Below are 27,217 nucleotides of genomic sequence, written 5' to 3' on the forward strand. Positions count from 1 at the left end.
AGGGATAATGGGTAGGTACTCACGTTGGCAGGATGTGACTAGTGGATTCCCGCAGGGATCTGTCTTGGGGACTCAATTATTTACAATATTTATCGACTTAGATGAAGGCATAGAAAGTCTCATATCTAAGTTTGCCGATGAGATTGGTGGCATTGTAAGCAGTGTAGATTAAAATGTAAAATTACAAAGCGATATTGATAGATTAGGTGAATGGGCAAAACTGTGGCAAATGTGAGGTCATCCACTTTAGATCAAAAAAGGATAGAACAGAGTACTTTCTAAATGGTAAAAAGTTAAAAACAGTGGATGTCCAAAGGGACTTAGGGGTTCAGGTACATAGATCATTGTAGTCATGAGCAGGTGCAGAAAATAATTAATAAGGCTAATGGAATGCTGGCCTTTATATCTAGAGGACTAGAGTACAAGTGGGCAGAAGTTATGCTGCAGCTATACAAAACCCTGGTTAGACCGCACCTGGAGTACATTGAGCAGTTCTGGGCACCGCACCGTTAGCAGGACATATTGGCCTTGGAGGGAGTGCAGCGTAGGTTTACTAGAATGATATCCGGACTTCAAGGGTTAAGTTATGAGGAGAGGTTACAGAAATTGGGGTTGTATTCTCTCGAGTTTAGAAGGTTAAAGGGTGATCTGATCGAAGTTTAAAAGATATTAAGCGGAACAGATAGGGTGGATAGAGAGAAACTATTTCCACTGGTTGGGGATTCTAGGAATAGGGGGCATAGTCTAAAAATTAGAGCCTGACCTTTCAGAAGTGAGATTAGAACACACAAAAGGTGGTAGAAGTTTGGAACTCTTCTACAAAATGGCAATTGATGCTAGCTCAATTGCTAAATTTAAATCGGAGATAGGTAGCTTTTTGGTAACCAAAGGTATTAAGGGATATGGGCCAAAGGCAGGTATATGGAGTTCGATCACAGATCAGCCATTATCTTATCAAATGGCGGAGCGGGCTCGATGGGCTGAATGGCCTACTCCTGTTCCTATGTACCTAGACTATACAATCCCATCTAAAATTTATGAATGCCAGAAGACCCTCTGTGCTCCGTGGTCTGGAGTTTCTTTAATCCAGCCTTTATGGGTACTTGTCATATGTCAGACTCCTACTTTACTATAGGACATCTCCTTTCCACGGACTCAGGGTTTGTGTTGCATGCTGACTTCCTTGCACAACTAAATTCAAAATAGTTTATAAAGTGCTCAATGTTGTTTTAACAATCAATCAGATTATTCTCTATTGCCCATGTTAAATTTCAATACTTCTAGAAAACAAGCTGAAGACCCAAGTTATTACAATACACAATTGTTCACCAAAAGGATTTTATTTGTATTGTGTGCCATATACATTTGTATTTCAAGAACATAATCAGAATCAGTGTGTTCATCACAATTTAATGAAAGAACCTTCAGGACAAATCCTAAGATTTATTATTCCATTATACTTCAATGATTGAAGTATCTGATTTTTGTTTATTAACCATTTGTCAATCCATGAAAGTCAAGTTCAGTTTACAGTTGCACATTTCAAATATTACACATTACAACTGCTGTAAACTAGATCAAATAAAACACACAGCAGTGCAGACTTCGCTACCAACTCTTAAGGGTATCACTGATCAAAACATCCAAGCAAATGATCCAAAACAGTTACTTAAGGCAAGAGTACTTGAGTTTGAATTACGTGATCACTGTGGAAACCTTGGAGACAGAGACTGAGTCAGACACAGACATGGCTATTTATCACTTGCGCAGGCACTATAAAACATTAACACGCGATGCCATGCCAAGCCTGTTGAATGGAAAGATTTCAAGTATTTAATTACTATCAAACTACATTTGGCCAGCACATTAACTGTAGATCCCATTAATATTGCCCCCATGTTTGATATGTATTTTTTAATAATTTATGAATTTGCATCTTAAGATCAAACGTAAATCCAACAATGTGTTCTAACGCAACTTGAAAACGGCACCCCCTTAATGCATGCAGGAATCTTTCCAAATCACCATCCAGGTGGCCTGAGCAAGATTGCCAGTTATGGGTAGTACTGTACTATGGGCACAGACCAGTTTCATTCAAAAACCTTGGTGTCAGAGGAGACTTTCATTCCCTCAAACCTTAGGACCCAGAGGAGAAATTAGCATGCTCATCTATTAATACCACCTAGTCCCACACCCTTTGCATTTATGATATTGCAGAAGAAAAAGGTTTAAAATTATTTCATTGCATATCCTGGTTGTTGCACCACTTGGTCACCGATGGTGGCACGTGAAGAGCACTGATGTACACACATTCTTCAGTGTCAAGTCAGAGGCATTACAAATAAAATTAAAATGAAATTTAAAGGCTGCAGAGTTGAAAGGTCCAACATATCCAGCAACAAGTCACCACTGTCGCCTTGATTTCTTTTTAGACTAGGACAGATTTCAGTGAGCAAATTGACATCCGAAAAGTTTCCAGTAGCAAGAGACACGTGAAGCTTAAATCCAAACATAGATGACATGCACAGTAAACATGGAGGTCTCTCAAATCTATGCTTTTCAAACAGATCAACCCACAATACACAGTCTATAACATCACATTATACATTCATGTATTTGAATATGTACAAATACAGTTGATATGGAGAACATTAGTATTAAATGTAACTTGCATACAAACCAGCTTATTTTGTTTAATATCAGGAAGGCTAACATCACAGTTTGTGTGCAAATACATCCATTTTGTTTGCAAATCACTTCCCTCTTTTACCAAAACCAAAAATGGGAATCTTGACTCTTAGTAAGCAAAGCGCATTCCTTGTGCATATCCGAGTTTGTCCAAGTTGGGGTTGCATGCAAATTGAATCATGGGAGGCGGGCCACACATGAGAATCAAGACGTCATCACCAGGTGTCGGCAGGTGTTCCTTCATCATGTCAGAATTCAAAAAACCTTCGCTGTAATCCCAGCCTAAAATACAAAAATAATCATCAAACAATAGACCCATTTGGATGTTTCCATAAAATCTATTTGTGCCCCTCAGTGTTGGTCTCCATTACAAACTCAGGTCAATGCAAGACATGTTTTGGTCTTAATCCTTGAAGCATTAGGTGGAAACTCATTAATTGGTCAGGATGCTGTTGAAAAAAGATGCAAGGCCAAGTAGCTTACATGCTGGACAGATCCATTTGGTTAGTTCTTAAATCAGACTCCCAGATAAATACCAAATAGAAGTAATTAGACAAGGCTTTCACAGGCAGGGAAAAGGGACAACTGAAGTTGAACTCATCGAATTAATTCATTGCTGCTCATCACTGGGTATCACTTGTGATCATAGTGAAAGAAATCTGTAATCCAGTCCATCCCTGGCTTCATGGTTTCAAAACAAAAATCGATTCTTCCATGGGACAAAGTTAACCCCATTAAAAATAATTTTAGTGGCTCAGTGAGTAAATCCATTTCCCAATGTAAGCCATACTAGGAAGAGTTCAGGTTTTGTAGAAACTTCAGCACAGGAGGCCACTCAGCCCACTCAAATGCCATTACCAGTTTTTCCTCTACTTGATATTTTTTCTCTTCAATTGTTTATCTAATTGTCACATAAATACTGTGATTGACTTTGCTTCAATTGTCATTTGCAGTAATTTATTTCATATTCTAATGAATCTCTGCATGAAAACATGCTAACCGGCCTGTATATGCTTTTAGAACTAACCCTTGTTCCCCATACAGTGACCAATGGAAATATTCTTTTATAACCCCTATTCTGTTCTGATCCCTATGCTTAATTAGTTGATCTCAGCCAGGGCACTTCATTTAGCCTCACTGCTCCCGGGGTCTGGAAGGGAGAAAATGACCATTGCTGGAAAGTACACATGCATGGACGTAGCAGAGGGCAGGTTCATGCTCAGCTACTGATGCTTCCTGTGGTTGACAGCCTGCTGACAACTTGCTGTCTGGGCTCACACAAAACACCCACTTTGGCCAATGCAATTGTGCCATATATTTTAAGAGCCAAAGCAGTTGAACTTTCAAGTGAAGGTTATAAGATGAATAAGCAGCATGTTAGTTCACCCAGACCAAGGAAAAACTCTCAATATTGAGGTGTGAACTTTAGAATGGACCTCAACAACTTAAATTGATTAACTTTAAAGTCTCAGAACATGAAGGAAACTTAAAGAAATCTAGTACAGGATTTTATTAAGAACCTCGTGTACAGTAACTTATTTCTACAATTAACCTGTGGCAGTCAAAGCTTTTCTAATGTCAGCCGCATTACTGGAAGTTAGCCCTACAAACAGTCCACACAAATTTTACATTTTAAAATTGTAAAGATGACTTATGCGTGGCCTCGTTTTTTTTTGCTCAGACTCTTCTTCTACTAATATAATCTATTCTAAACGTTATTCACCACTCCCATTTTAAGTTAAATCCCACTTATTTCATTGTTTCTACCTCCATACTTCCAATCATCCATTTTGAAGCAGGAAACGACTCCGGTGTGTGTGTGTGTGTGTGGGGGGGGGGGGGGGGGGGGGGGGGAGGAGGAGGTGCCATTTGATTAACTGAAAATGATAATGGCCTTTAGACTTGAATTTTAGTCACTCAAATACACAGACATGGGCAGTCACATGTGGAAAAATGCACCGAATCTGGAAGGAACGGTCAAATGAGTGACCCCTAGACGAATATGCCTGTAATGTACTACAGATTAAGAACTGAAGCAATTCCTTGGTTCCAATTCTAATATATAGCAAAATTAAGAATCCAGACTTGAACCTAAATGAAAAGACCACTGTAACCCAATACTAAAGGAATTCATTGTAAATTTGTTTATTGAACTGTATTAATGAAAAACTTTTAGGGTCTACCTTCAGGAGCTTTATCCACAGTATACCACAGCCTAAAGCGATCAGGATACTCAGCTTGAAGTTCCTCCAATTCATCACGTAGCAGAATGTCCTTTACAGTCTAAAAAGAAAGAAAAATATTCACAATAAAAAGCATTTTTGTTTAACCCCCACACACAAAAAAAAATTGTTTTCTGCTGTTATGAAAGAGGCTAGCAGCCAGCCAAGTGTATCCCCACAACCAGGGTCAAATCAAAGACAAACTGAGGAGAAAAAAAGTGGCCCATGTGGTCTGGCCTACGTAAACACAGGCCAGGCTACCAACTTTCAATGGTTTCTTGCCTACTTCTCAGATTGTGACAATTTCAATAAATTATCTGCTCCATATTTCATCTGGTAAACAGGTGCTAACTCAAATCTTGTTTCAACTGTGGGTACAATCAACTTTAGAATCAGCACAGTACGAGAAACAGCAAAACAAAGAGGGAAAGACAAGAGATCAAATGTGGCCATCCCAGCTGCTGTTGCACCGTCAACGAACCCATCTTCCACCATCCATGAACTTGAGTTCATCCAAATCTCTGCTGCCCATATCCTAACATGCACCAAATCCCGTTCACCCATCGCCCGTGTTCGCTGACCTACAATGGCTCCCGGTCCACAAACGCCTCAAATTTAAAATTCTCATCTGGTGTTCAAATCCCTCCATGGCCACAGCCCACCCCATCTCCACAACCTGCTTCAGGCCCTACAACCCTAAGAACTCTGCATACCTCCAATTCTGGCCTTGTGTATACCCAACTTCCTTCGCCTCATTATTGGTGGCCATGCCTTCAACTGTCTAAGCTTAAAGCTCTGGAATTCCCTCCCTAAACCTCCACCTCTCCATTCTCCTCTCCCCCCTCAATGACGCTCCTTAAAACCTACTTCTTTGACCAAGCTTTTGGTCACCTGTCCTAATATCTTCTTCCGCTCTCAATTTTTTAATATTACACTCCTGTGAAGTGCCTTGTGACATTTTACTACATTAAAAGGTGCTTCTATAAATGAAAGTTGAACAGTTTGCTAAATGGCCAGTTTCATTTGGCCTTAAATCAGACGACTTGACACAAATTTCACTAAACATCCATTGTACTTTGTTGTTGCTGTCTTGATACTATTAGATTCTAGAGATGAAAAGAGTGAATGTTCTGGGTTATTCACCTAGAGCAGGTGTTAGTTCAAGGCTAGTGATCCTGAATGGATGTAGTCATGACATGGCTGCAACTGGCAAAATTTCTCCAACAAACATGATTTAGTTATTAGCAAAGGATCTCCTCCCCACTCCAAGTACAGTCAATATATATCATTTTAAATGTCTTTTGCTAAGAGACTTACAGATTCAAAGTGAGATAAAGTAACAGTAGTATGGCCAATGTTTGTATTTTGTTTGAAAATTATCCTAAACATGGAGAAATCCTCCTGCTTCTCTTTTTACAAGAATGTAGGTTTCCCCCCACCCCACTTATTCAGAATCATAAGTACCAATGATTGTATGGTTTGGGCAATTTTGCATAAGCAGCATGCCACAATGCTTTCAAATCACTTTTCTGAAACCACTAAAAAACAAACTTTACAATTTTTTTTTTTTTAAGATGATCAGCCTTGACTCAATGGTAGCACTGAGTCAGAAGGCCATGGGTTCAAGCCCCATTCTAGGACTTGAGTATCTGATCCAGGCTGACATTATTGCAGTACTGAGGGAGTGCTGCACTGCTGGAGGTGCCTTTTTTCTGATGAGAAACCAAGGCACTGTCTGCTCTCTCAGGTGAACGTAAAAATCTCATTGCACTATTTGAAAAAAAGCAGGGGCGTTCTCCCAGTGTCTGGGCCAATATTTATCCCTCAACTAACATTAAAATAAATTACATGGTCACTTATCATATTGCTGTTTTTGGGACCTTGATGTCTACAAAGTGGCTGCCACATTTCACTACATTACAACAGTGTCGACACTTCAGGTCATGAAAGGTGCTATATTAGTAAGTTCTTTCTTTTATATACCCCCACAATGGCTTTAATTAGTCTCCCATTTAGATTGCCTCAACACTGAAGATATTTTAGTCTACTCACTTGATTTGCAAAAAGTAAATAGCACATGGTTGGGTCTTCATGATCCTTCATGACTGCACGGATCAACTGCAGCATTGGAGTGATACCTACAGGAATAAGGCAGCAAATTAGCAACGAACATCCAAACAGCAGTACGCAAATTTATGTAATCGACTGTCCAAGTGATTTCACTCAGTTTGGCACCACAGCTGCTTTAACATTCCATGTTTTATAAGTTTGCATCGCTTTACTCCCATGTAATATATTCTATTTCCCAACTTCTAACATTCGAAAAGGGAAAAAAAGGTCTATCATCTTCTTGCTCCTCATGCAATTGAATCTATTAGTACCACTGACAGCGCGAAGCATAATTTTCTATGTCAAATAGATCAGGATTCCAGGTTCAATTACCAGTGTGTTGAGCTCCACAGCCAATCTAGCTGAGAGCTAGATGTTACTACTGGTTTCAATGTCCCCGACAGGGAAGAAAAAAAAAACAGGTGACTCGACTCCCGATTTGCTATCTGATGATTTGTGCTGGAAGTGAATGCAAGAACATAAGAAATAGGAGCAGGAGTAGGCCAATCGGCCCCTCGAGCCTGCTGCACCATTCAATAAGATCATGGCTGATCTGATCCTAACCTCAAATCTAAAGAACACAAGTAGAAGCAGGACCTGGCCACTCAGCCCCTGGGCCCACTCCGCCATCCACAGGGCCTTGACCGATCTGAACTCAGCTTCATGTCCAATTTCCTGCCCACTCCCTGTAACCCCTAATTCCCTTTACTTCTAGGAAACTGTCTATTTCTGTTTTAAATTTATTTAATGATGTAGCTTCCACAGCTTCCTGGGGCAGTAAATTCCACAGACCTACTACCCTCAGTGAAGAAGTTTCTCCTCATCTCAGTTTTGAAAAAGCAGCCCCTTATTCTAAGATTATGTTCTCTAGTTCTAGTTTCACCCATCCTTGGGAACATCCTTACCGCATCCACCCAATCAAGCCCCTTCACAATCTTATATGTTTCAATAAGATCGCCTCTCATTCTTCTGAACTCCAATGAGTAGAGTCCCAATCTACTCAACCTCTCCTCATATGTCCACCCCCTCATCCCCAGGATTAGCAGAGTGAACCTTCTTTGTACTGCCTCGAGAGCAAGTATGTCTTTTCTTAAGTATGGACACCAAAAGTGTATGCAGTATTCCAGGTGCGGTCTCACCAATACCTTATATAACTGCAGCAATACCTCCCTGTTTTTATATTCTATCCCCCGAGCAATAAAAGCCAACATTCCGTTGGCCTTCTTGATCACCTGCTGCACCTGCATACTAACTGAGTTTCTTGCACGAGGACCCCCAGATCCCTTTGTACGGCAGTACTTTCCAGTTTCTTGCCATTAAGGTAATAACTTGCTCTCTGATTTTTCCTGCCAAAGTGCATAACCTCACATTTTCCAATATTGTATTGCATCTGCCAAATCTCCACCCACTCACCCAGCCTGTCTATATCCCCATGTAGGTTTTTTATGTCCTCCTCACTCTCTACTTTCCCTCCCATCTTTGTATCATCTGCAAACTTTGATATGTTACACTCTGTCCCCTCCTCCAAATCGTTAATATAGATTGTAAAGAGTTGGGGACCCAGCACCGACCCCTGCGGAACACCACTGGCTACTGGTTGCCAGTCCGAGAATGAACCATTTATCCCAACTCTCTGCTTCCTATTAGATAACCAATCCTCCACCCATGCCAGAATATTACCCCCAATCCAGTGATTCTTTATCTTGAGCAATAATCTTTTATGTGGCACCTTGTCGAATGCCTTCTGGAAGTCTAAATACACCACGTCCACTGGTTCCCTTTTATCCACCCTGTACGTTATGTCCTCAAAGAACTCAAGCAAATTTGTCAGACATGACTTCCCATTCATAAAGCCATGCTGATTTTGTCCTATTAAATTATGTTTATCTAAATGTTCTGTTACTGTCTCCTTAATAATAGACTCCAAAATTTTACCCACCACAGATGTTAGGCTAACTGGTCTATAATTTCCAGCCTTCTGCCTACTACCCTTTTTAAATAAGGGTAGTAGGCAGGAATTAGCAGTTTTCCAATCTGCCGGGACCTTTGCTGAGTCCAGAGAATTTGGGAAAATTACCAAAGCATCCACAATCCCTACTGCCACTTCCCTCAAGACCCTATGTACATAGTACATGAGGTGCCCCCTCTCCCATATGTGAACACCCTCATGCTCACTATCCACATTTGCACATTGAGAACAGCTAATTAGGCAAGTTATCAAACATGTTGTTTCCATGGAACCTTACTGACAGTACAAGGGGAGGGTTAAAGAGTAAATTGTAGGAAAAATATTTTCCAATCATGTGTATATTTATAGGTGACGAGGTAATAGTTACAACTATCAAGCACAATAGTTACTCAACAGACCCACATTAAATCTGCATGTTTTATTCAAACCAAACTCTCAGCTGTAAATGGTGTTTTCAACTTACTACCTACCAGATCCACCTGCTATCATGCCAAGTTTTTTGGCAAATTTGGTTTCTGGTGATGATTTCTTGTCAGGCTGGATGTCAAATTTGCCTAGAAAGAAAGAATGAATAAATTACTATGCAACTATTCCTCTCCACATACCCTACCCACGAGGGTTATGATGCAATTGAAATTTCAGTCATCTCAGGCTCGTGCTAGAATCAAAAGTGAGAACACTGCAGAATGTGCTTATTGTAATTATCAACTGCAAGCTAAAAGTAAAGCAGTTTTTTCACCTGGACTAACGCAAAAGTAGCCTTTCCTTTGGTTCACACGATCAGGAGACAAATGTTTGAGCTTTTAGCCTGCTTCTTTAGAGCAATACTAATGAATTAAGAAAAAAGGTCCATGTCTCACCCTGTTGAGCTCCTAATCTCAGTCCTCATACAGAAGGATGGAGAACAATAAACATTACATTGATGGGAAGCTTCACAGGGCTAATCTTATGCTACTCCTTACAGCTCTCAAGAGCAGTTGATCACTTTCCTGATATCATGGCATGGGGGAAGGGGCTAATGTTCTCCCTCGAAAATAACAAACTAAATAATCACAAGAAATTTAGACATACTCCATGTTGCCAGTTACTCCTATATTGTTCGGTGAACCCCACCCTAAACTGAATGTCATAGGAGGGGGCTGACTTTCTAAATGCCCTTAATGCAACTACATAACCCCCTGATAAAAACTGCTTTTAGTTTACATAGTTTTGAAGAGGCAGAACATGCCCATTGGACATAAGGATTTTTCTATGCTGACAATAAAACACCTCAATCCACTCACAGGAGTGAATTGTGTTCTTGATGTTGCGGTTTGTACTGCCTACTGCATTCGGTGACACACCTGTTCAGGTTAAAAAAAACACATGTTCTACTGTGTTGTTCACACACAAACCTCCAAATTTGAAAAATGACACTCAAGGCAAATGACTACAACTCAACAAAATTCCTGAAAGGGATTTATTCCTCATAACAATTCTTGAATTGTTGAGTACACAAAAGTACTGAACCATATGCAATCTGTACACGAGGGAAAAGCAAAGTACAGATCTGGCATGCAATCTAGGAAAGGCATTACAGCTTTCAAAGCACATTATGTGCCACGCCACACTGCAGTACAATATTTTTCAGATTTAAGCACATCTCAATCTTACAAATATAGTTCAAGAAAACATCAAAAATTCATGCTGTGAAAAGGTTTTGTCGAATCCCTAGTTACGTCCTTTCTCACTGGCAGGATAGACCCACCAGCACTCTGGCCCCAGTGAGGTTAGGTGGAAATGGCCCCAAGAGTCCTCAGAATTGACTCCATCCCCATGGCTTCAGATGAAACAAGGCTAATAAAACTTCCTGATTGCCACCAACTGATAAATCAGGACTCCATGTTGAGCATTACTTGGAGGAAGCCAAGGGAAGCAAGGACACAAAATATACTCAGGATGGGATACCTCAATGTCCAAGAGATGCTCGGTAGTACCACTTATGTCCTCAAGGATATAGTTGACAGGCTGGGCCTGTTAGGTGGTGAGGGAACCAACACAAGGAGGTAACCTACTTGACTTGTCTCACTAACCTACCTGCCATAGACACATTAGTTCACAACAGCACTGGTAGAAGTGACCACTGCACAGTTCTTGTGAAGACGAAGTCTGGTCTCCACCATGAAGAAATCCTTCATTGTGTACTATGGCACTACAGTGCTAAGGGGGGGGGGGGGGGGGGGCAGATTAAGGAAAGATCCAGCAGCCCAAAACTGGGTATTGATAAGGCACTGTGGACCATCAGCAACAGAACTGTATACCACTACAATCTGTAATTTCTTGGCCCAGATCATCCCTTTTTCCTCCATCACTATCAACCCAAGAGACCAACCCTGGTTCAATGTGGAGCTTAGGAGGTCATGCCAGGGGCAGCATTAGGCATACTTTAGGGGAGGTATGAACCTAGTGGAACAACTTCACAGGGCTATCTGCAAGCTAAATACCAAAGCAGCAGGCTATAGATAGAACTAAGTGGTCCCACAAGTAGCAGATCAGAGCAAAGTTCTGTCACCCTACCTCATCCAGTCAAGAATGGTGGTGGACAATCAGACTACAGGAGGCGGCGGCTCGTAGAACATCCCCATCTCCATCTCCAACCACAGGGGAGCCAGCACATTAGTGCAAGAATCAAGGCCGAAGTGTTGAGTGGATGATCCTACTTGGCTTGCTCCAGAGGTGCTCACTATCATAGTTACTGTAATAGTGTCCAGCCAATTCAGTTCACTTCATGTGGCAGTAAGCAGTGATTAAGTACACTGCACACAGCAAATGCTATAGGCCCTGACAACACCCCGGCTGCAGTGCAGAAGACTTGTGCAATAGAGCTAGTTGCTCCCTTAGCCAAGCTGATTCCAGTACAGCTAACTGGCACCTCCCCAACAATGTGGAAGATTGCCCATGTACATCTTATCCACAAAAAAAACAGGATAAATCTAACTATTACTGTCCCATTGGCCTCCTCCTGATCATTGATGCCACATGGCACTAATAATCTGCTCATTAACACTCAGTTCCAGTTCCACCACAAGCGCTCAGCTCTAAACCTCATCACAGCCTCCATCCAGACAAGAGCTGAATGCCAGACGAGAGGCAAGAGTAGCTGCCCTCGACATCAAGGCAGCATTCAACCAGGCACCAAGGATCGCTACTAAAACTAAAAAGTCATGGGGGGGGGGGTCAAAGGGAAAACCCACTAGTGGCTGGAGTCATACCCGACACAAAAGGAAGTTGTTGAGGCCAGTCATCAAAGCCCCAGGACATCAGTGGAGAAGTTCCTCAGGAAAACATCCTTGGCCCAACCATCTTTAACTGCTTCGTCATTGACGTTGCCTGTCATAAGGTCAGAAGTGGGGCTGCTTTCAGACAATTCCAGTGTTCAGCCTCATTTACAACTCCTCCAATAATGAAGCAGCCTTTGCCAGCCTATAGCAGGACCTGGATAACATCTAGGTTCGGATTGATAAGTGACAGCTAATTATCAAGAAAAAAAATCATGCCATCTTCCCTTTACCTTCAGTGGCACCACCACTGTCAAGTGTCTCAGCATCAACATCTTGGGGGAGGGTCACCAGTGACCAGAAGCTGAACTGGTGACAGCCATATCAACACTGTGGCTAAAAGAGCAGGGTAGAGACTGGGTGCTCTGCAAAGTCTTTCCATCATCTACAATGCTCAACCAGGAATGTGATGGAATACTCACAACTCACCTGGGTTGGTGTAGCTGTAACAACACTCAAGAAGCTCACCATCACCCAGGACAAAGCAGTTTGCTTGATCACTGTCCCTGCTACTGGACTCAATATCCACCCCTCCATCATCAGTCCAATGTGGCTGAAGTATTTACAATTTACTGCAGCAACACATCAAGCTCGCTTCCAAAGCGGCTCCCTCCCCTACAACCTCTACCATTGAGAAGGGCAAAAGCAGCAATGTTGAGACCGTCTTCAGGTTCCCAACTCGACAGACAAATAGCACCATTCCTTCATCGCTGGGTCACATTCTGGAATTCCCTACCTAATACCTTAGTGGAAGCATCAAAGACTGCAGCAGTTCAAGATGTCCCACAACCACTAGGGATGGGAAATAAACATTGTCCTGCCAGAGTTGCCCACATTCCAGGAGAAAAACAAAAATCAAATCTCTCCAAATTACTACACTACTTTTGTTGAACATTGAAACCAAATAGAAAGATCCAGCATGCTACAGATTTCATTAAAATCTAGTTTTCTATAGTCCCATTGATTCCAGGTCAAGTAATACTTGCTGTATTGCCATGAAATAGCTCAAAGACGATCAGCCATTACATGCATAGCATAAGCCAGTGTTTACAGCCTCTAGTTTGCAAAATGCAGAGGTTGTACCTCATTCTTCCAAATGAATTAGAACATTAGCATGGTAAGAGTCTGAGCTCTAGATTGGCTGTACTTCCAAGCCCCAAACATTCCTTCTATGGAAGCTAACTGTTTGGCACAGAGAAGGTTTTCTGCTTGAGAATGTGCAAATTCCCACCACCTTTTGTTCCCCAGGCTCAGGAGCTCAAGCTGATGTGTACAAAGCCCATTTAAAACATTATGAATTGACACAAGTGGGACAGTCCTAAATGTCACAAAAACATCTCAGCTAACCATTACAGCAGATAAGGTGTTTTCACTGTTCCCTGCCTAATCTCAAAGTGCACTCAGCCCAGCCAGTTTTAAGTTCTTCAGCAATGAAAAGCAGACGCTGCACTAGTTTAGAATTTGAATAATGCCCCTGCTACTGCAGACAGAACGATGCTTTAAGTCCTTTTAATGGCTGATAATAGTTACAATGCACCCATGTACATAACAGCTTTTGTGAACTTGAACAAAATTCATTGCACAAGTCATAAGTTACTTTTAGGAAAATATGTTGTTCAGAGCCACTTTATAGCATGAAATATGGTGACTAAAATGCATTGTGTTTAAAATCAACATGATTTCAGCACTTTCAAAAGTGATTTTCATAAAAACATGTACAATTAGTTCAATTTGATGATGTCCACACTTAACTCCCATCAAGTGTGCTTGTTAATCAATGGAAATCACATCATGACAGTGCAATTATAGTACACACCCAAATACAGGTGACTTTCGGAAAGTCTTTGTTCAAGATTATGTCTAACAGGTGTTATATATCTGAAGAATTTCAGTCTCCATAACTTGGCAGTGCCTAGACCCTTTCGATGTCACAGGAACATCACGCTCAGTGTACAATACTGTGGCATAAATTCTCAGTAGTACAAAGGGTACACTATACAGATAAGATGAACAGGTACAAGTCACTTCGCTTCTACACTCCCTCCCTGACATTTTGTCAATGCTGGTGATCCTTATTTCAATTCTGAGATTTGGGTAATGAGTGATAAAATGTGATGTGTCTTTGAGTGGATTGCAGACATAAACTTTACCTTTTTCTAGATAAGTGAGTAATCCACCCGGCCCTCTGAAGTGAATGGTATCCCCAATCTTCAGATCTTCCAGGTATTGAGACATCTTGCCACCTTCTGGGAACTTGGGATGCACCCCTTTAAAATAGATCTGCAGAGAGACAATATCAAGCTTTATGAGCTGGGAAGACTAATTTAGTCAGGTCTAAGAGAGGTTTCTATTATGAAGCCAGATGAAACTAAAATAGTATCAGCTCCAGCAGAAAAGCAAAACAGGTAAAGACTGAATGGTTACTTATTCCCAAATATAAAGTGGTATATCTTATTACAAGTCACCCGGAACAAGTTTTTGAATTATACAGGAACAAATACTGAATTGTGCAAACCACAGATGATGCTTCAGAAGCATAGGAACATTGAATCTAACATGGGTCAAGGCAAATATAGATCTTCCAAACAGAGCAGAAAATTAAACAACGGAGTTAGGTTCACAACTGGACTAGCAAAAGCCAATAGTGACATTAGCTTCTGCATGGTGTTCATACACAACTTGTGCAGCCTTTTTTGAACAAGCTACTGTGTGTTAAATTAGTTGAAGCTGTGACCTTGTTGCAGACCAGTTCTCATCACCAGCAGTCCTGAATTCTTCATTACGAGTGCTGTGTAAGCCCAGCAATACTCATCAGTTCCTGTCTTTTAAGCATGATGTGGAGATGCCGGTGATGGACTGGGGTGGACGTAAGGAGTCTTACACCACCAGGTTATAGTCCAACAGCTTTATTTGAAATCACAAGCTTTCGGAGGCTTCCTCCTTCGTCAGGTGAGTGTGGGATTCCATAAAGGTACAGCATATATAGTCAGAACAATGCCTGGTGATTAGATATTCTTTCCAACTGCCCATTATCAAGGCAATCAAAGGAGTTGAATAGTGTAAGACAGAGACAGAGACACAGACACACCAGTTGTATTAAACAGATAACTTTTTTTCGCTGGTGGGGTTACATGAACCCAAGATCCCGGTTGAGGCCGTCCTCATGGGTGGGGAACTTGAGCAGAAATTGATAGCCAAGTTCCACACCCATGAGGACGGCCTCAACCGGAATCTTGGGTTCATGTCACGCTACATGTAACCCCACCAGCGAAAAAAGTTCTGTTTTTAATGCAACTGGTCATTCTCTCTCTTTCTCTGCCTGTCAGGTGTGTCTCTCTCTCTGTCTTTGTGTTCTGACCATTTGTGTATTCAGTCTTGTATGTAATGTTTCTCTGTCTGAACACTATTCAACTCCTTTGATTGCCTTGATAACGGGCAGTTGGAAAGATTATCTGTAATCACCAGGCATTGTTCTCCGACTATATATGCTGTACCTTTATGGAATCCCACACTCACCTGACAAAGAAGGAAGCCTCCGAAAGCTTGTGATTTCAAATAAAGCTGTTGGACTATAACCTGGTGTTGTAAGACTCCTTACACCTGTCTTTTAAAGTAAGAAATCATTAACCCAGATAATGTATTTATGCATGGGCAACTGAACAATGAGGTTAAGGTTAACTTGACCATGACAAACTACAAGCAATGATCAGCACTTTTAAAACAGACTACTGAGTTCATGAGGAAGAGTTCTTTAGGGAAGCATGTTAGTTATTTCTTCTCTCATCCCTTTCTTTTCTCTTTCCCTCCTCCCAACAGTATTCTTGATTTAATTTGTTCTACCAAATGTACTGCAATCTTAACTTTCATAGCTTAATTCCAAGTTTTGGCTATGCATGTAAAGAACAGAATGTGTACAGAGGGAAAATGTGTAGAAGGAGCAATATTACTTTTGGGAATTTTTCTGGCTATTTATCCTCTCAGGTAATTTGTATTAAGATAATGAAATTAAGTTAACTTCAGCTCAAGGGGGGTTAAATTCATAACATATACTGTCTGGTGATGCAAATTAAGATTCAACACATAAGGAATTAGACCCAGCAGAAGCATTTGTCCTGCATGGTATTTCTCATAACAAATCTCATTGGATGTATTACCACATCAGACAGAGGGGAGATTGGGCAATTATGCTGGTATGGCAGTCATGAGCCCAGCAGGGAATGCTACCAGGGAAGCTACCATCTTGGGGAAGGGGGAAAAGAGGGGGGCATTATCAGTTTCATTGGCAGTTCATCTAGCCAATCCACAGGCACAGAGCGCTAGACAGTGTCAGATGTCAAACTGTTGGCTTCCTGTCCAGCCAACAAGGGACATGATCAAATGCCCAGATAGCCTGCGAGAATTGCTAAGGAAGTTGAGAGCTCTCAAGCTTGGTGCCAATCTGTTTTGGGGTGATTACTGGTCAGAAAAGGGAGTGGAGTGTGCTTTATTGTTTTCTATGTTACCAACAAAATGTGTTGAAATTCACTAATTGTTACTGTTCGCTCATATATGAAAAATAAGTCATGTTGATTTATATTTGGCCTCCTTTCACTAGAAAGTTAATCAGTCCAGCTTTCCGAAGATAGGAGAAGCTCAGGTTGGAGCATGTGAGAGGTTACAGTATCCAGTTCACAGAGTCAGGGGTTTTCATGGGTACCAACCCCCTGTGCCATACTATCATATTACTAGAAATTGTGCAATATAAGTAAACCCCTCATTGTAAAGGTATGCAGGGTTTGCTTAGAGAAGAGTCCAGTAATGCTAAAAACAAGAATGCAGACCTGAAATTTGTAACAGGTACAGAGATAAAAATAATCAAAAACAACTTGACATTTTGAAGCAGTCAGCTGGAGTTAGACAAATAATGAACAGCAAGGTGTTGTACCAACATTGCTTCATTTTTATTTTATGGTGAAAAGATTCTTCAGCATGGCCTGCACAGGGCTAGCTGCTTTCTAGTTTTAAATTTCACTTTTATATTCACAGAAGCCTTCGCATTTAAAAATGCTTAAAGTTACATCTTAGTGAATAAGGAAATGGGAGTTACCTTGACAACAAGATCCACATAGCCTTTGTCATCATCACTGGTAACTGGAGTATAAGGTCGCACAACAAGACTTCCATCAATTCTTGCAGAGAGATACACATGTTTTCCTGCATTGAAAAATCCAACTGATATTTAAGCATAAAATCAGGAACAGCTAGAGTAATACAATTTTAACTGTACTGGCATATCTCCTGGGGTTTTGCTTGCAGACCAAGGATGAGTTGGAGCTTTTTGTCTGGTAGGGCCATAGGCACATCATTTCTTTTGTTAGGTGGGTACGTTGCCCAGAAATTAACAGTTGAGCAGGGAGTGAGCACTGCCTGCACAGAGAAACAAGTAGAGAGTTGAGTCTAGGTAGAGCAGTGGGATTGGGTATAAGAGGGAGGCATAGCTGGAGCACAGACATCTGGGAGGGGACAATGTGGGGTGCAGTATCCTTAAATCCTATCCAGGGTTTGGCTTTCCATTAGTTTGCTGTAGATGAAGTTGCAGGTAATCTTAGTTTTATTCTTCTTAGGAACACACATAAATCCTGAGGTTTGTGGATTGTTAACATTTAAAGCACACTATCAAAAGCTTTCCTCTCAATCCGAGCCTGGGTGGGAAGAGTCATGGCAGTTGTATCTTTTTTTCTCCCTGCAACGTGGCTTTACACAAGGACTTTGCACAATATGATTGAATATCGAAAACAAAAAATAAACAGGAAGGAGAAATAAATAGACGTAACCAATCAAGAAAACTGACAGTCACTACAGATACTAGTAATGGCACACAGTGCAGACATTATATAAATAAACAGCATGCACTGGTACAAGTGGCACAGCATGCTGGTGTACTATTACGCTGTGCCAAGGAGAGACGGGAAACTTTCTTGCCTGCGTTTATCATTCAGCAAGATCCTAGTCTCAGCTAGGCCATCAGGAGAAAGATATTTTTGTCCACAAGGGAGGAAATTTCAGTGTCAGAGCAGGTCAATCCAGGCTGTTCTCAGGTAGCTCTCTGCCAATAAAGCTGTTCAGGGTGAAAGTAACTTACCAACAGGTAAACCAAGGATGTGATTGGGTGATGGAAGAGCAAAGCGGAACCGTCTGGTGTCGTGACTCACAATCTGTTAAAAAATATGAAAATACTGTCACATTAGTAATAATTTTTGAAAGACAAATACTCAAAATAGGAAGTCATATTTACCTCCTTATCTATTAGTCGCAATGGGTACTTCTCATTGGAATCTTGCAATGTGATCAGAGACTTCTTTTTTCTGGTCAATACAAAGTGTCCCACGACAATTCCAACCGTCGTTAAAAAAACAGCACCAAATGCAAAAAGCACTCCTGCGGTCTGTAACACACAACAATGCTTCATTGCAACAGGAAACACCAAGCATAAATAAGTTCTTATAAAGAACTGCAGCAAGTTTTCGTTCACTAAAAAAAAAGTTAAAGATCTTTAGTACGAACTGGTTCAGGGACAGAATTAATCCAACAGCATTACCCAGAACGTGAAATTAAGAGTATAGTTTAGTATAACAAGAATCACTCACTTTAAAGTCAATACTAGTACACATACAAAGGTTTTTTGTATGAGATTTTGTTCTTTGCCATTTTAACTGAGGTCTCAACCAGTTTAAAATAAAACTGGTTAAAACAGCAAAGTAATTTCATGTGAACACAGGGCAGATGCTGAGAGGATGTTTCCCCTGGCCGGAGAGTCTAGAACTAGGGGACATAGTCTCAGGATAAGGGGTTGGATATTTAGGACTGAGATGAGCAATTTCTTCATTCAGAGGGTCGTGAACCTTTGGAATTCTCTACCCCAGAGGGCTGTGGACGCTCAGCCATTGCCTATGGTTCAAGGCTGAGTTAGTTAGACAGATTTTTGGACTCTAAAGGAATCATGGGATATGGGGATCGGGCAGGAAAGTGGAGTGAGGTCGAAAATCTGAACGGCAGAGCAGGCTTGAGGGGCTGTATGGCCTACTCCTGCTCCTATTTCTTATGTTCTTACAAGTGTTTTTGTACCAATATGGCGCAGCATACCGTCAAGGAAACTTTGGGGGGGGGGGTGGTGGGAAGGGAAACTTACACATTTATTTTTCACAGAATTCTATCAAAACAGTTCTGCAAAAGAAAAGTTTGTGCAGATATCAAGCACATGTGAATATGGACTCAAAGTTCACTGATCTTTAAAACAGCTGCATTTCGTGAACCACTAGTGGATTAGTTTTAATTTAGGACTGTATTAACCTACATAAATCACAGGAATGAGTACCCACTGAAACTAAAGTTATTGTATTGTATAGAATGAAATTCATAGTTCAAAATACTAAATACAATGCAAATATGAGTAAGCAGTTCAGTACCAGAAATATTAAACTCTCAAGCTGACTCAATTATAGTCATGCAGTCTACAAAGCTCTAGAATACATCCAATTTGTAATTTTACAAAAGCATAACAGGCTTGAACCTCAATTTTCCAAAGTATGCCTCACAACTGAAATAGCCCAGTGATCACAGGCTGGTGGAATGGGCAGACACATGATGCATGAAATTTAACACAGAAGTGTGAAGTGATCATTTTGGCTGGAAGAATGAGTGGCAATATAAACTAAATGGTACAATTCTAAAGAGGGTGGGGAGGGGGGGGGAAGGAAACAGAGATCTGGGGGTATATGTGCACAAATCTTTGAAGGTGGCAGAACAGGTTGTGAAAGCAGTTTAAAAAAAGCATACAGGATCATGGGCTTTATAAATAGAGGCAGGGTACAAAAGCAAGGAAGTTACTGGAGTACTGGACAACTGGAGTATTGTGTCCAAGGAAGTTACTGGAGTATTGTGTCCAATTCTGGGCACAGCACTTTAGGAAGGATGTGAAGGCCTTAGAGGGTGCAGAAAAGATTTACTAGAATGGTTCCAGGAATGAGGGACTTCAGTTACATGGATAGACGAGAGAAGCTGGGGTTGTTCTGAGAGCAGAGAAGGTTAAGGGGAGATTTGATAGAAGTGTTAAATCATGAAGGGTTTAGATAAAGTAAATAGAGAAACTGTTCCAGAAGGGTCGAGAACCAGAGGACACAGATTTAAGGTGATTGGCAAAAGAACCAAAGGCGACATGAGGAAATTTTTTTTTAATGCAGCAAGTAGTTATGATCTGGAATGTGTTGCCTGAAAGGGTGGTGGAAACAGATTCAATTTTTTAAAAGGGAATTGGATAAATACTTGAAGGGAAAAAGCAGGGAAATAACTGGATTGCTCTTACAAAGAGCCAGCATGGGCTCGGTGGGCCGAATGGCCTCCTTCTGTGCTGTAACCATGCTATAAAATCACATGCAGCATCACAAGACAAAGAGCCTGTGGCAACCAGTCAAAAATTTTGTAGCCACGTAACTGACCCAAAGTGATTAAATGGATGCTCAAGAACACTGCAAAAAGAAACGGTCTTACAGTTTTGCATGTTTAAGGAATTCTACAATAGTACATGTGCACAAAGACAGTGTTATATCAAAATATGCAATTAAAACCTGCAAGATGAAGTCACTGAATATTCAGTTTAACAATGATAGCTGACCCCTTAGACTAGAACTAGTTCTAAATAAAACAATTATGCTTAGGGCTAGAACATGTAGACAACAGGATGAAATGGTAAACTCAAATCCTATCACTTAATCATGAGTTTATCCAAACTCAAATAACCTTTTCAATTCGGTATAAATGTTTTCCACTCAGACCTGACTGTACTAACATCTTAATGATCTGCAATGGCATTTATCCTCCATCTTACTATTTAATGAGTGTCTGCACAGCTATGGCTAGGAATAAAATGGAAAATACAAGAACATTAGGGCCTTTTTTGACCAAACTTGGCTGCAGGGTGCAAAATTTCTGTGACCCGAGTAGGTCAGGCTGATGCCAAGGGTCAGTACTGGCAGACAGTTATTCCCACTGACATTTAAAGACAGACGCTAAACACTGTTGCAGCAGACAGTTTACTTTGTCAATGTTTAAACTTCTTCTGACCGATGGGAGGAAATGGAAACCTGTTAGCACATTTCAACAGAACTGTCATTTGGTTGATTTACACCAAACAAAAATTCAGCAAATTGATTCTTTAGGGGCAACTACTGGCATATGATCAATGTAACAGAATGCGAAATAGCACCACACTAAATTGTCAACAATATCCAGCTAATAAGTGTCCTTGTATGACCTTGTTTCCATAATGCTGAATATCAGGTTACAGTTCTCTTGTATGAAGCTGGATCAGTTTCTAAGCTGCTTCCACCACTAGATCCAACTCTTAAAACAGTTGCCTCTGTTTCATCTCAAGTGGCACAAGCATTAAAAAAAATGCATTTTCTGTAACCATTTCAATCTTGTGACCAATATAGATGCTGATTAATTTTCAATGAATTCTCCCTGAATACTATGTCAAAGTCTGGGAGCTTAATACAATCTTTTTGTAACCCAAAGCACCACATGAATTCCAAACAGTTCATTCTTATTTACTATTTGAGGACAGGGAATGCAGATTTCAATGCAACATTAATCTTTTCACAATTGCTAAAGCTATGAATTTACAATCAATATGTTTCAAGTTTTTTGAACCCCAGGCCAATAATTAACTGTTCCAACAAGACAAGCTATGCGGTGCTTACGAGGGCATTATCTAGTGTCAAAAATATCGAGACTGCAGGATGAGTCATTTCACTTGGAGCTTACAACTGGAAAAACTCTCCCAGCCAACTTGCGCAAAGAACTGTGTTGCTCAGTGTGAAGGTTTGCTAGTGAGGCCTAAGAACTTGATCTCAAAATGCTGCCCCTTCTGCCTATGTCACCTACTAGTTTTGAACAAGTCTTTAGAATTGGGTTGAAATCTCAGATTTGAACAATGCAAAATGAACTTGCACTAAACAACTAAATAAAGTTGAAAAACTTGTGTTTAAAAAGATAGCAATAACAGTAGTGATAACAGCATTCACATTTTAACTAGTGAGCAGGACAGAGGATAGCTCAAGTGAACAGATAGAAAATGGTGCAAAAATAAGATAAAAGGAATTGAGAAAAACCAGAGGCAAAATTCAAAAGAAAGGCAAGTGCAACAATTCTCAGCACAGAGAGTTACCATTCTCAGCTATACCATCACTGGGAGGGGCCAGACATATCGCCATAGGGGTAATTACAGTAATGAACACTCATATCTTAGGGCATTTTTCCAAGTGACAGGGGTACCGCCCAGAGAACAAGCCACCTACCCAGACATTGTGATGCAGACTGCCTACAACTGAAAAACAAAGTCAATTCTCCACCACAACATTCAACCAGATATTGAAAATGTAAGACTGGAACTAAACTGCAAAAGGTAAATACAGTTGGAGAGCTCATTTGTTTTTACTGTATAGGCAATTACATTTTTGAATTCTGGGTGTAGCAGTGCTCAATGTAATTTTGAATACACCTAGTCACATTGCTGCAGAACAAAGCAGACTACCCTAAAGGTTACAGGGCAAACATTACACTTAACATTTCACACAAACAAAAAAAATGTGGACAGGAGTGCAGTTGCAAGACATCTTTACAATTGCTAGCAGCCACAGGATGAAACAGTATAGGTCTGCTTATCTATTTTCAGAAACCTGACAAGGGAGTTATCTTTGGTCCAGTGGAAAACCGCCTAGAAAGGGAGACTGTGCAGCCGAATAAAGAAAGACATGCATTTATATAGCGCCTTGCATGATCTCAGGACACCCCAAAGCACTTTACAGCCAATTAAGTACTTGAAGTGTAGTCAATGTCAGAATCATGGCAGCCAATTTGCACACAGCAAGGTCCCACAAACAGCAGGAATATAATAACCAGATAATCTGTTTTTAGTGACATTGGTTGAGAGGCAAGTATTGGCCACGACACCAGGGGGAGGGGGGGGGACTCCCCAGCTCCTCTTCAAAGTAGTGCCATGGGGTCTTTCACATCAACTCGAGAGGGCAGACGAGGCGTCAGTTTAATGTCTCATCTGAAAGATGGCACCTCCGACAATACAGCACTCCCTCAAGTACTGCACTGAAGTGTCAGCCTCGATTATGTGCTCAAATCTCTGGAGTCTCTAAAGTAATGAAGGCAGATCAATGCCAAATGCATGCTTAACATATTTTTATGCCATAAGTACTTTGTGCATGCTTTGCAAATCACCTCAAGCACACACCTTTGCATTTGAAGTACAGGTAGTTTTTAAAAAAAAATGTTTTATTATCAGACCAGTGACTTCTCAATTACTGGCTCTCCAACCTCAGCATGAAACCCAAGTTCAGGTATGTTGAAACTGGTAGTGTGTCTACACAAAGTGTAGCCATGAACAGCTCAAAGGCTGAAAACATGCTGGCTAATTTTCTATAAAAAGCAGAAAATGCTGGTAGTACACAACAGACCAATCAGCATCTGAGAAATGGGCAGGTTTTCTGGGTGAAGCTGCTTCATCCAGTTCTAATGAGGTCACTACCCAAAATACTAATCTATATGTTCAGATGGAAGATTTGTTGTGCATTTCTATCCATTTTATTTTTATTTCTATTGTTCCCTATTTGGTCAAACTCCAGTTGATTTAATCTAGCTGCTTCTCAGTCACATTTTTTAAGAACAGTTTAACAAGATGCCATACTGATGGAAACCATTTACAGAAAATCCAACAACGCTCCAGTTCCAAATCACTGGTACAGCTTTGCACAACGAGTATTATAATCTACAACAGAAAGCAGCCCCACTTTATTTAAATTAGGACATACGGCATTGAGATTTATTTTCTCATGGAACTGACCAACGCAGCTCCTGATGTATTAAGCACAGGAGACAAGTTTTTCAGGTCTATTCTCTCCATATGTGGGCACAGTGGAGTGTTTTCACTCATTAGCCTAGGCAGTTTACTTCAAGTATACACTAGAAAGTCATACGCCACTCCAACATTCCCCTAGCAACTACACTACAAACACAGATCTACACTGATCAATTTAAACACGGCACCTACAGCCACAACATCTAAAGTACTACTTTTTCTTTAACTGCTTTGCAGACCTCATGCCTACCAACATCTCTATGGCTTCTTCATGTTTGCCTCACTATTTATTTTAAAAGTTCTGAAGGGATTTTATTTCTCTTTACATTCATGATCAACAATGCACAATATTGATATTTATCCAGGAAGTGAAAAACACAATTTGATTACCCAATAAATGGGACCAAATATTGTATACTCGGTATATGGTGCCTTGCTGTTACATTGTGGAATCTGAAATTGCTTTACAGTGGCAAGGGAATTACAATTGTTACATGGGAGAAAAAAAAAATCACAAAACACTCTTGCTTTGCAATGGATACCCAAGAAAATATGACAGCCATTAAATACTTCAGCAGTTGTCTCTTTTATATTAAAGTGGTTGACATTTCAGTGATTTTAAACCCCCTGTACTGTCACCTGGTTGGTTTGAGCAGAATACTTCAATAATTATTTGGACAGACATTTTTTTTAAAGAGATAGAAACAAAACATTTCTGGAGAGAACCACACCTGGGGTTTGTCAAACAAATGTCTGTAGTTTTATAAATAGCAGTAATTTGCCACAAAGCTTTTTTTAAAAAAAGAGTAGAACAGTACTCAAAAATGGCACACTTAAAAAAAACAGGTTTAGAACAGCTTAATTATCTGCACTCAAATATAGCCCAGAGGTGGGCTGAAAATATATTTTCTGTTGCCATAGCAGTTGCAAGTGAAATGAGTTTGGGCAGTCTCAACCCACAGCACTGACCAGTTCAGGACTAATTTGGCCCTATCACTCATTAAAAGGTGACTGGATTTTGAGCTACTAAAGCATGTATAGTATTAAATATCCATTTAAACAAGAGACTAGTTTGGAAAGTGGAAATCTCATTGGATGCTTTTCTGAAGTTAGGCTGTTATTTTGGAGGAAGCTTCCTATTCTGTCTAACTAAAGTTAGACCAACTCTGGGAATTGAAAAAAACAATCCATTCTCCAACAATGTTGCTCTATGATCTCAAGCAGCACAGATTAAGATACTTCAGGCTGCATGCAGAAATTTGAACAGACTATAGATAGGACTGATGTACTCGAGTAAGTCATGTTAACTCTTCTACTCTCCCATTGGTTTAGTTCCATCTTTCACCACTTTAATTACATATTTAATCACTCTGTAGTTTAGAATTAATTGGCTGTAAGTGCTTTGTAAACAAGTTTAATCAAGATGGCAGTCAGCCATTTTACCAGCCCTCCTCCCCGCCAGGCATACTTCCTGGAAAATTGAGTTAATTTTAAAAAGGTGGAGAATGCTTTAATTTTAGCTTAAATTTAAAACACTGGATTGATTTCCTTTGGCATTTTCCAATAGTAAAGGTCTATTTTTTCAGCAGTCTTAGTCATCAAAATTTACTGTGGTGCAACACTAAATGCTTGAGTGCAAAATCCAACAGTTTCAAGGCATTTAACAGTAACTAATATCCTTCTCTAATACAAGCAATACCATTCCTTTAACAGACAAAACTTTCAAACTAGTTTCAAGGACACACTGCCAGAGGAATATATTAAGGCCCTACAGCATTTTGGCAGCAATCCCCATTATGTGAACATTTTTATGATCCACAAACCACTCAAATATCCCACACTGTACATTCCAGGAACATTTGCACAAATGCAGTTATTTTCCCCCCCCACCCAAATCACCCCGAACCAGACATAAGTTTTTTTTGTACACAACATACCAATTATTTTCCAGTGCAGTCAGCTCAACCAGGAGCAAAAGAAAAATTGCAATAATGCAAAGTAACAATTATACACAGGATAAACACAAGGACAGTATTTACAAACCAGCTTCTAAATGGCTATAAACATAACGGAAGAAAAACATTTTCCACAAAAATGCAACACTTACTGCCTTTTTGTGTATGGTGGTCACATTTACTTTCTGACAACTATTTGTAGTTAAGTGGCCTCTGTACCTGCCACACCCTCCCCTCCGCCTCGGCCACACCCTCCCGTCCCCTCCCCCTCGGCCACACCTTCCCCTCAGCCTCGGCCACACCTTCCCCTCAGCCTCGGCCACCCCTTCCCCTCCCCTCCCCCTCGGCCACACCTTCCCCTCCCCCTCGGCCACACCTTCCCCTCAGCCTCGGCCACACCTTCCCCTCCCCTCCGCCTCGGCCACCCCTTCCCCTCCCCTCCCCCTCGGCCACCCCTTCCCCTCCCCCTCGGCCACCCCTTCCCCTCCCCCTCGGCCACCCCTTCCCCTCCCCCTCGGCCACCCCTTCCCCTCCCCCTCGGCCACACCTTCCCCTCCCCTCCCCCTCGGCCACACCTTCCCCTCCCCTCCCCCTCGGCCACACCTTCCCCTCCCCTCCCCCTCGGCCACACCTTCCCCTCCCCTCCCCCTCGGCCACACCTTCCCCTCCCCTCCCCCTCGGCCACCCCTTCCCCTCCCCTCAGCCTCGGCCACACCTTCCCCTCCCCCTCGGCCACACCTTCCCCTCCCCTCAGCCACACCTTCCCCTCCCCTCAGCCTCAGCCTCGGTCACACCTTCCCCTCCCCTCCCCTCAGCCTCGGCCACACCCTCCCCGCCTCACCCACAGCCCCTCGGCTTGCGTTGGCTGTACTGCTCCATCAGGCCAGGAGCCGGGTGAGACCCGAATTACAAATACATGAGGGACACACAGTCCGACTCACCATCGAATAGCCCATGACTACGGGCACAATTCAGACGCTCTGCTCTGGGACTTCACAACATCCGACCAACTGCCCTCTGCAGCCCTTCACTATCCCATAAAGCCTTTCGCC

General features: G+C 41.3%; 1 protein-coding gene across 1 annotated transcript; it reads right to left on the minus strand.

Annotated features, from left to right (window-relative positions):
• Nucleotides 1-1,321: 1,321 nt before the first annotated feature.
• On the minus strand, nt 1,322-27,217 carry LOC137344418 (NADH-cytochrome b5 reductase 3-like). Its single transcript, XM_068007371.1, has 9 exons — nt 27,107-27,217; nt 18,580-18,729; nt 18,427-18,499; nt 17,392-17,498; nt 14,456-14,585; nt 9,459-9,542; nt 6,963-7,048; nt 4,872-4,971; nt 1,322-2,970 (listed from the first exon to the last, which is right to left on the minus strand). The coding sequence occupies exons 1-9, from the start codon at nt 27,119-27,121 to the stop codon at nt 2,798-2,800; spliced, it is 918 nt and encodes a 305-aa protein (XP_067863472.1). The 5' UTR covers nt 27,122-27,217; the 3' UTR covers nt 1,322-2,797.

Source organism: Heptranchias perlo, chromosome 27 (assembly GCF_035084215.1).
Source record: "Heptranchias perlo isolate sHepPer1 chromosome 27, sHepPer1.hap1, whole genome shotgun sequence".
NCBI classification, from domain to species: Eukaryota; Metazoa; Chordata; class Chondrichthyes; order Hexanchiformes; family Hexanchidae; genus Heptranchias; species Heptranchias perlo.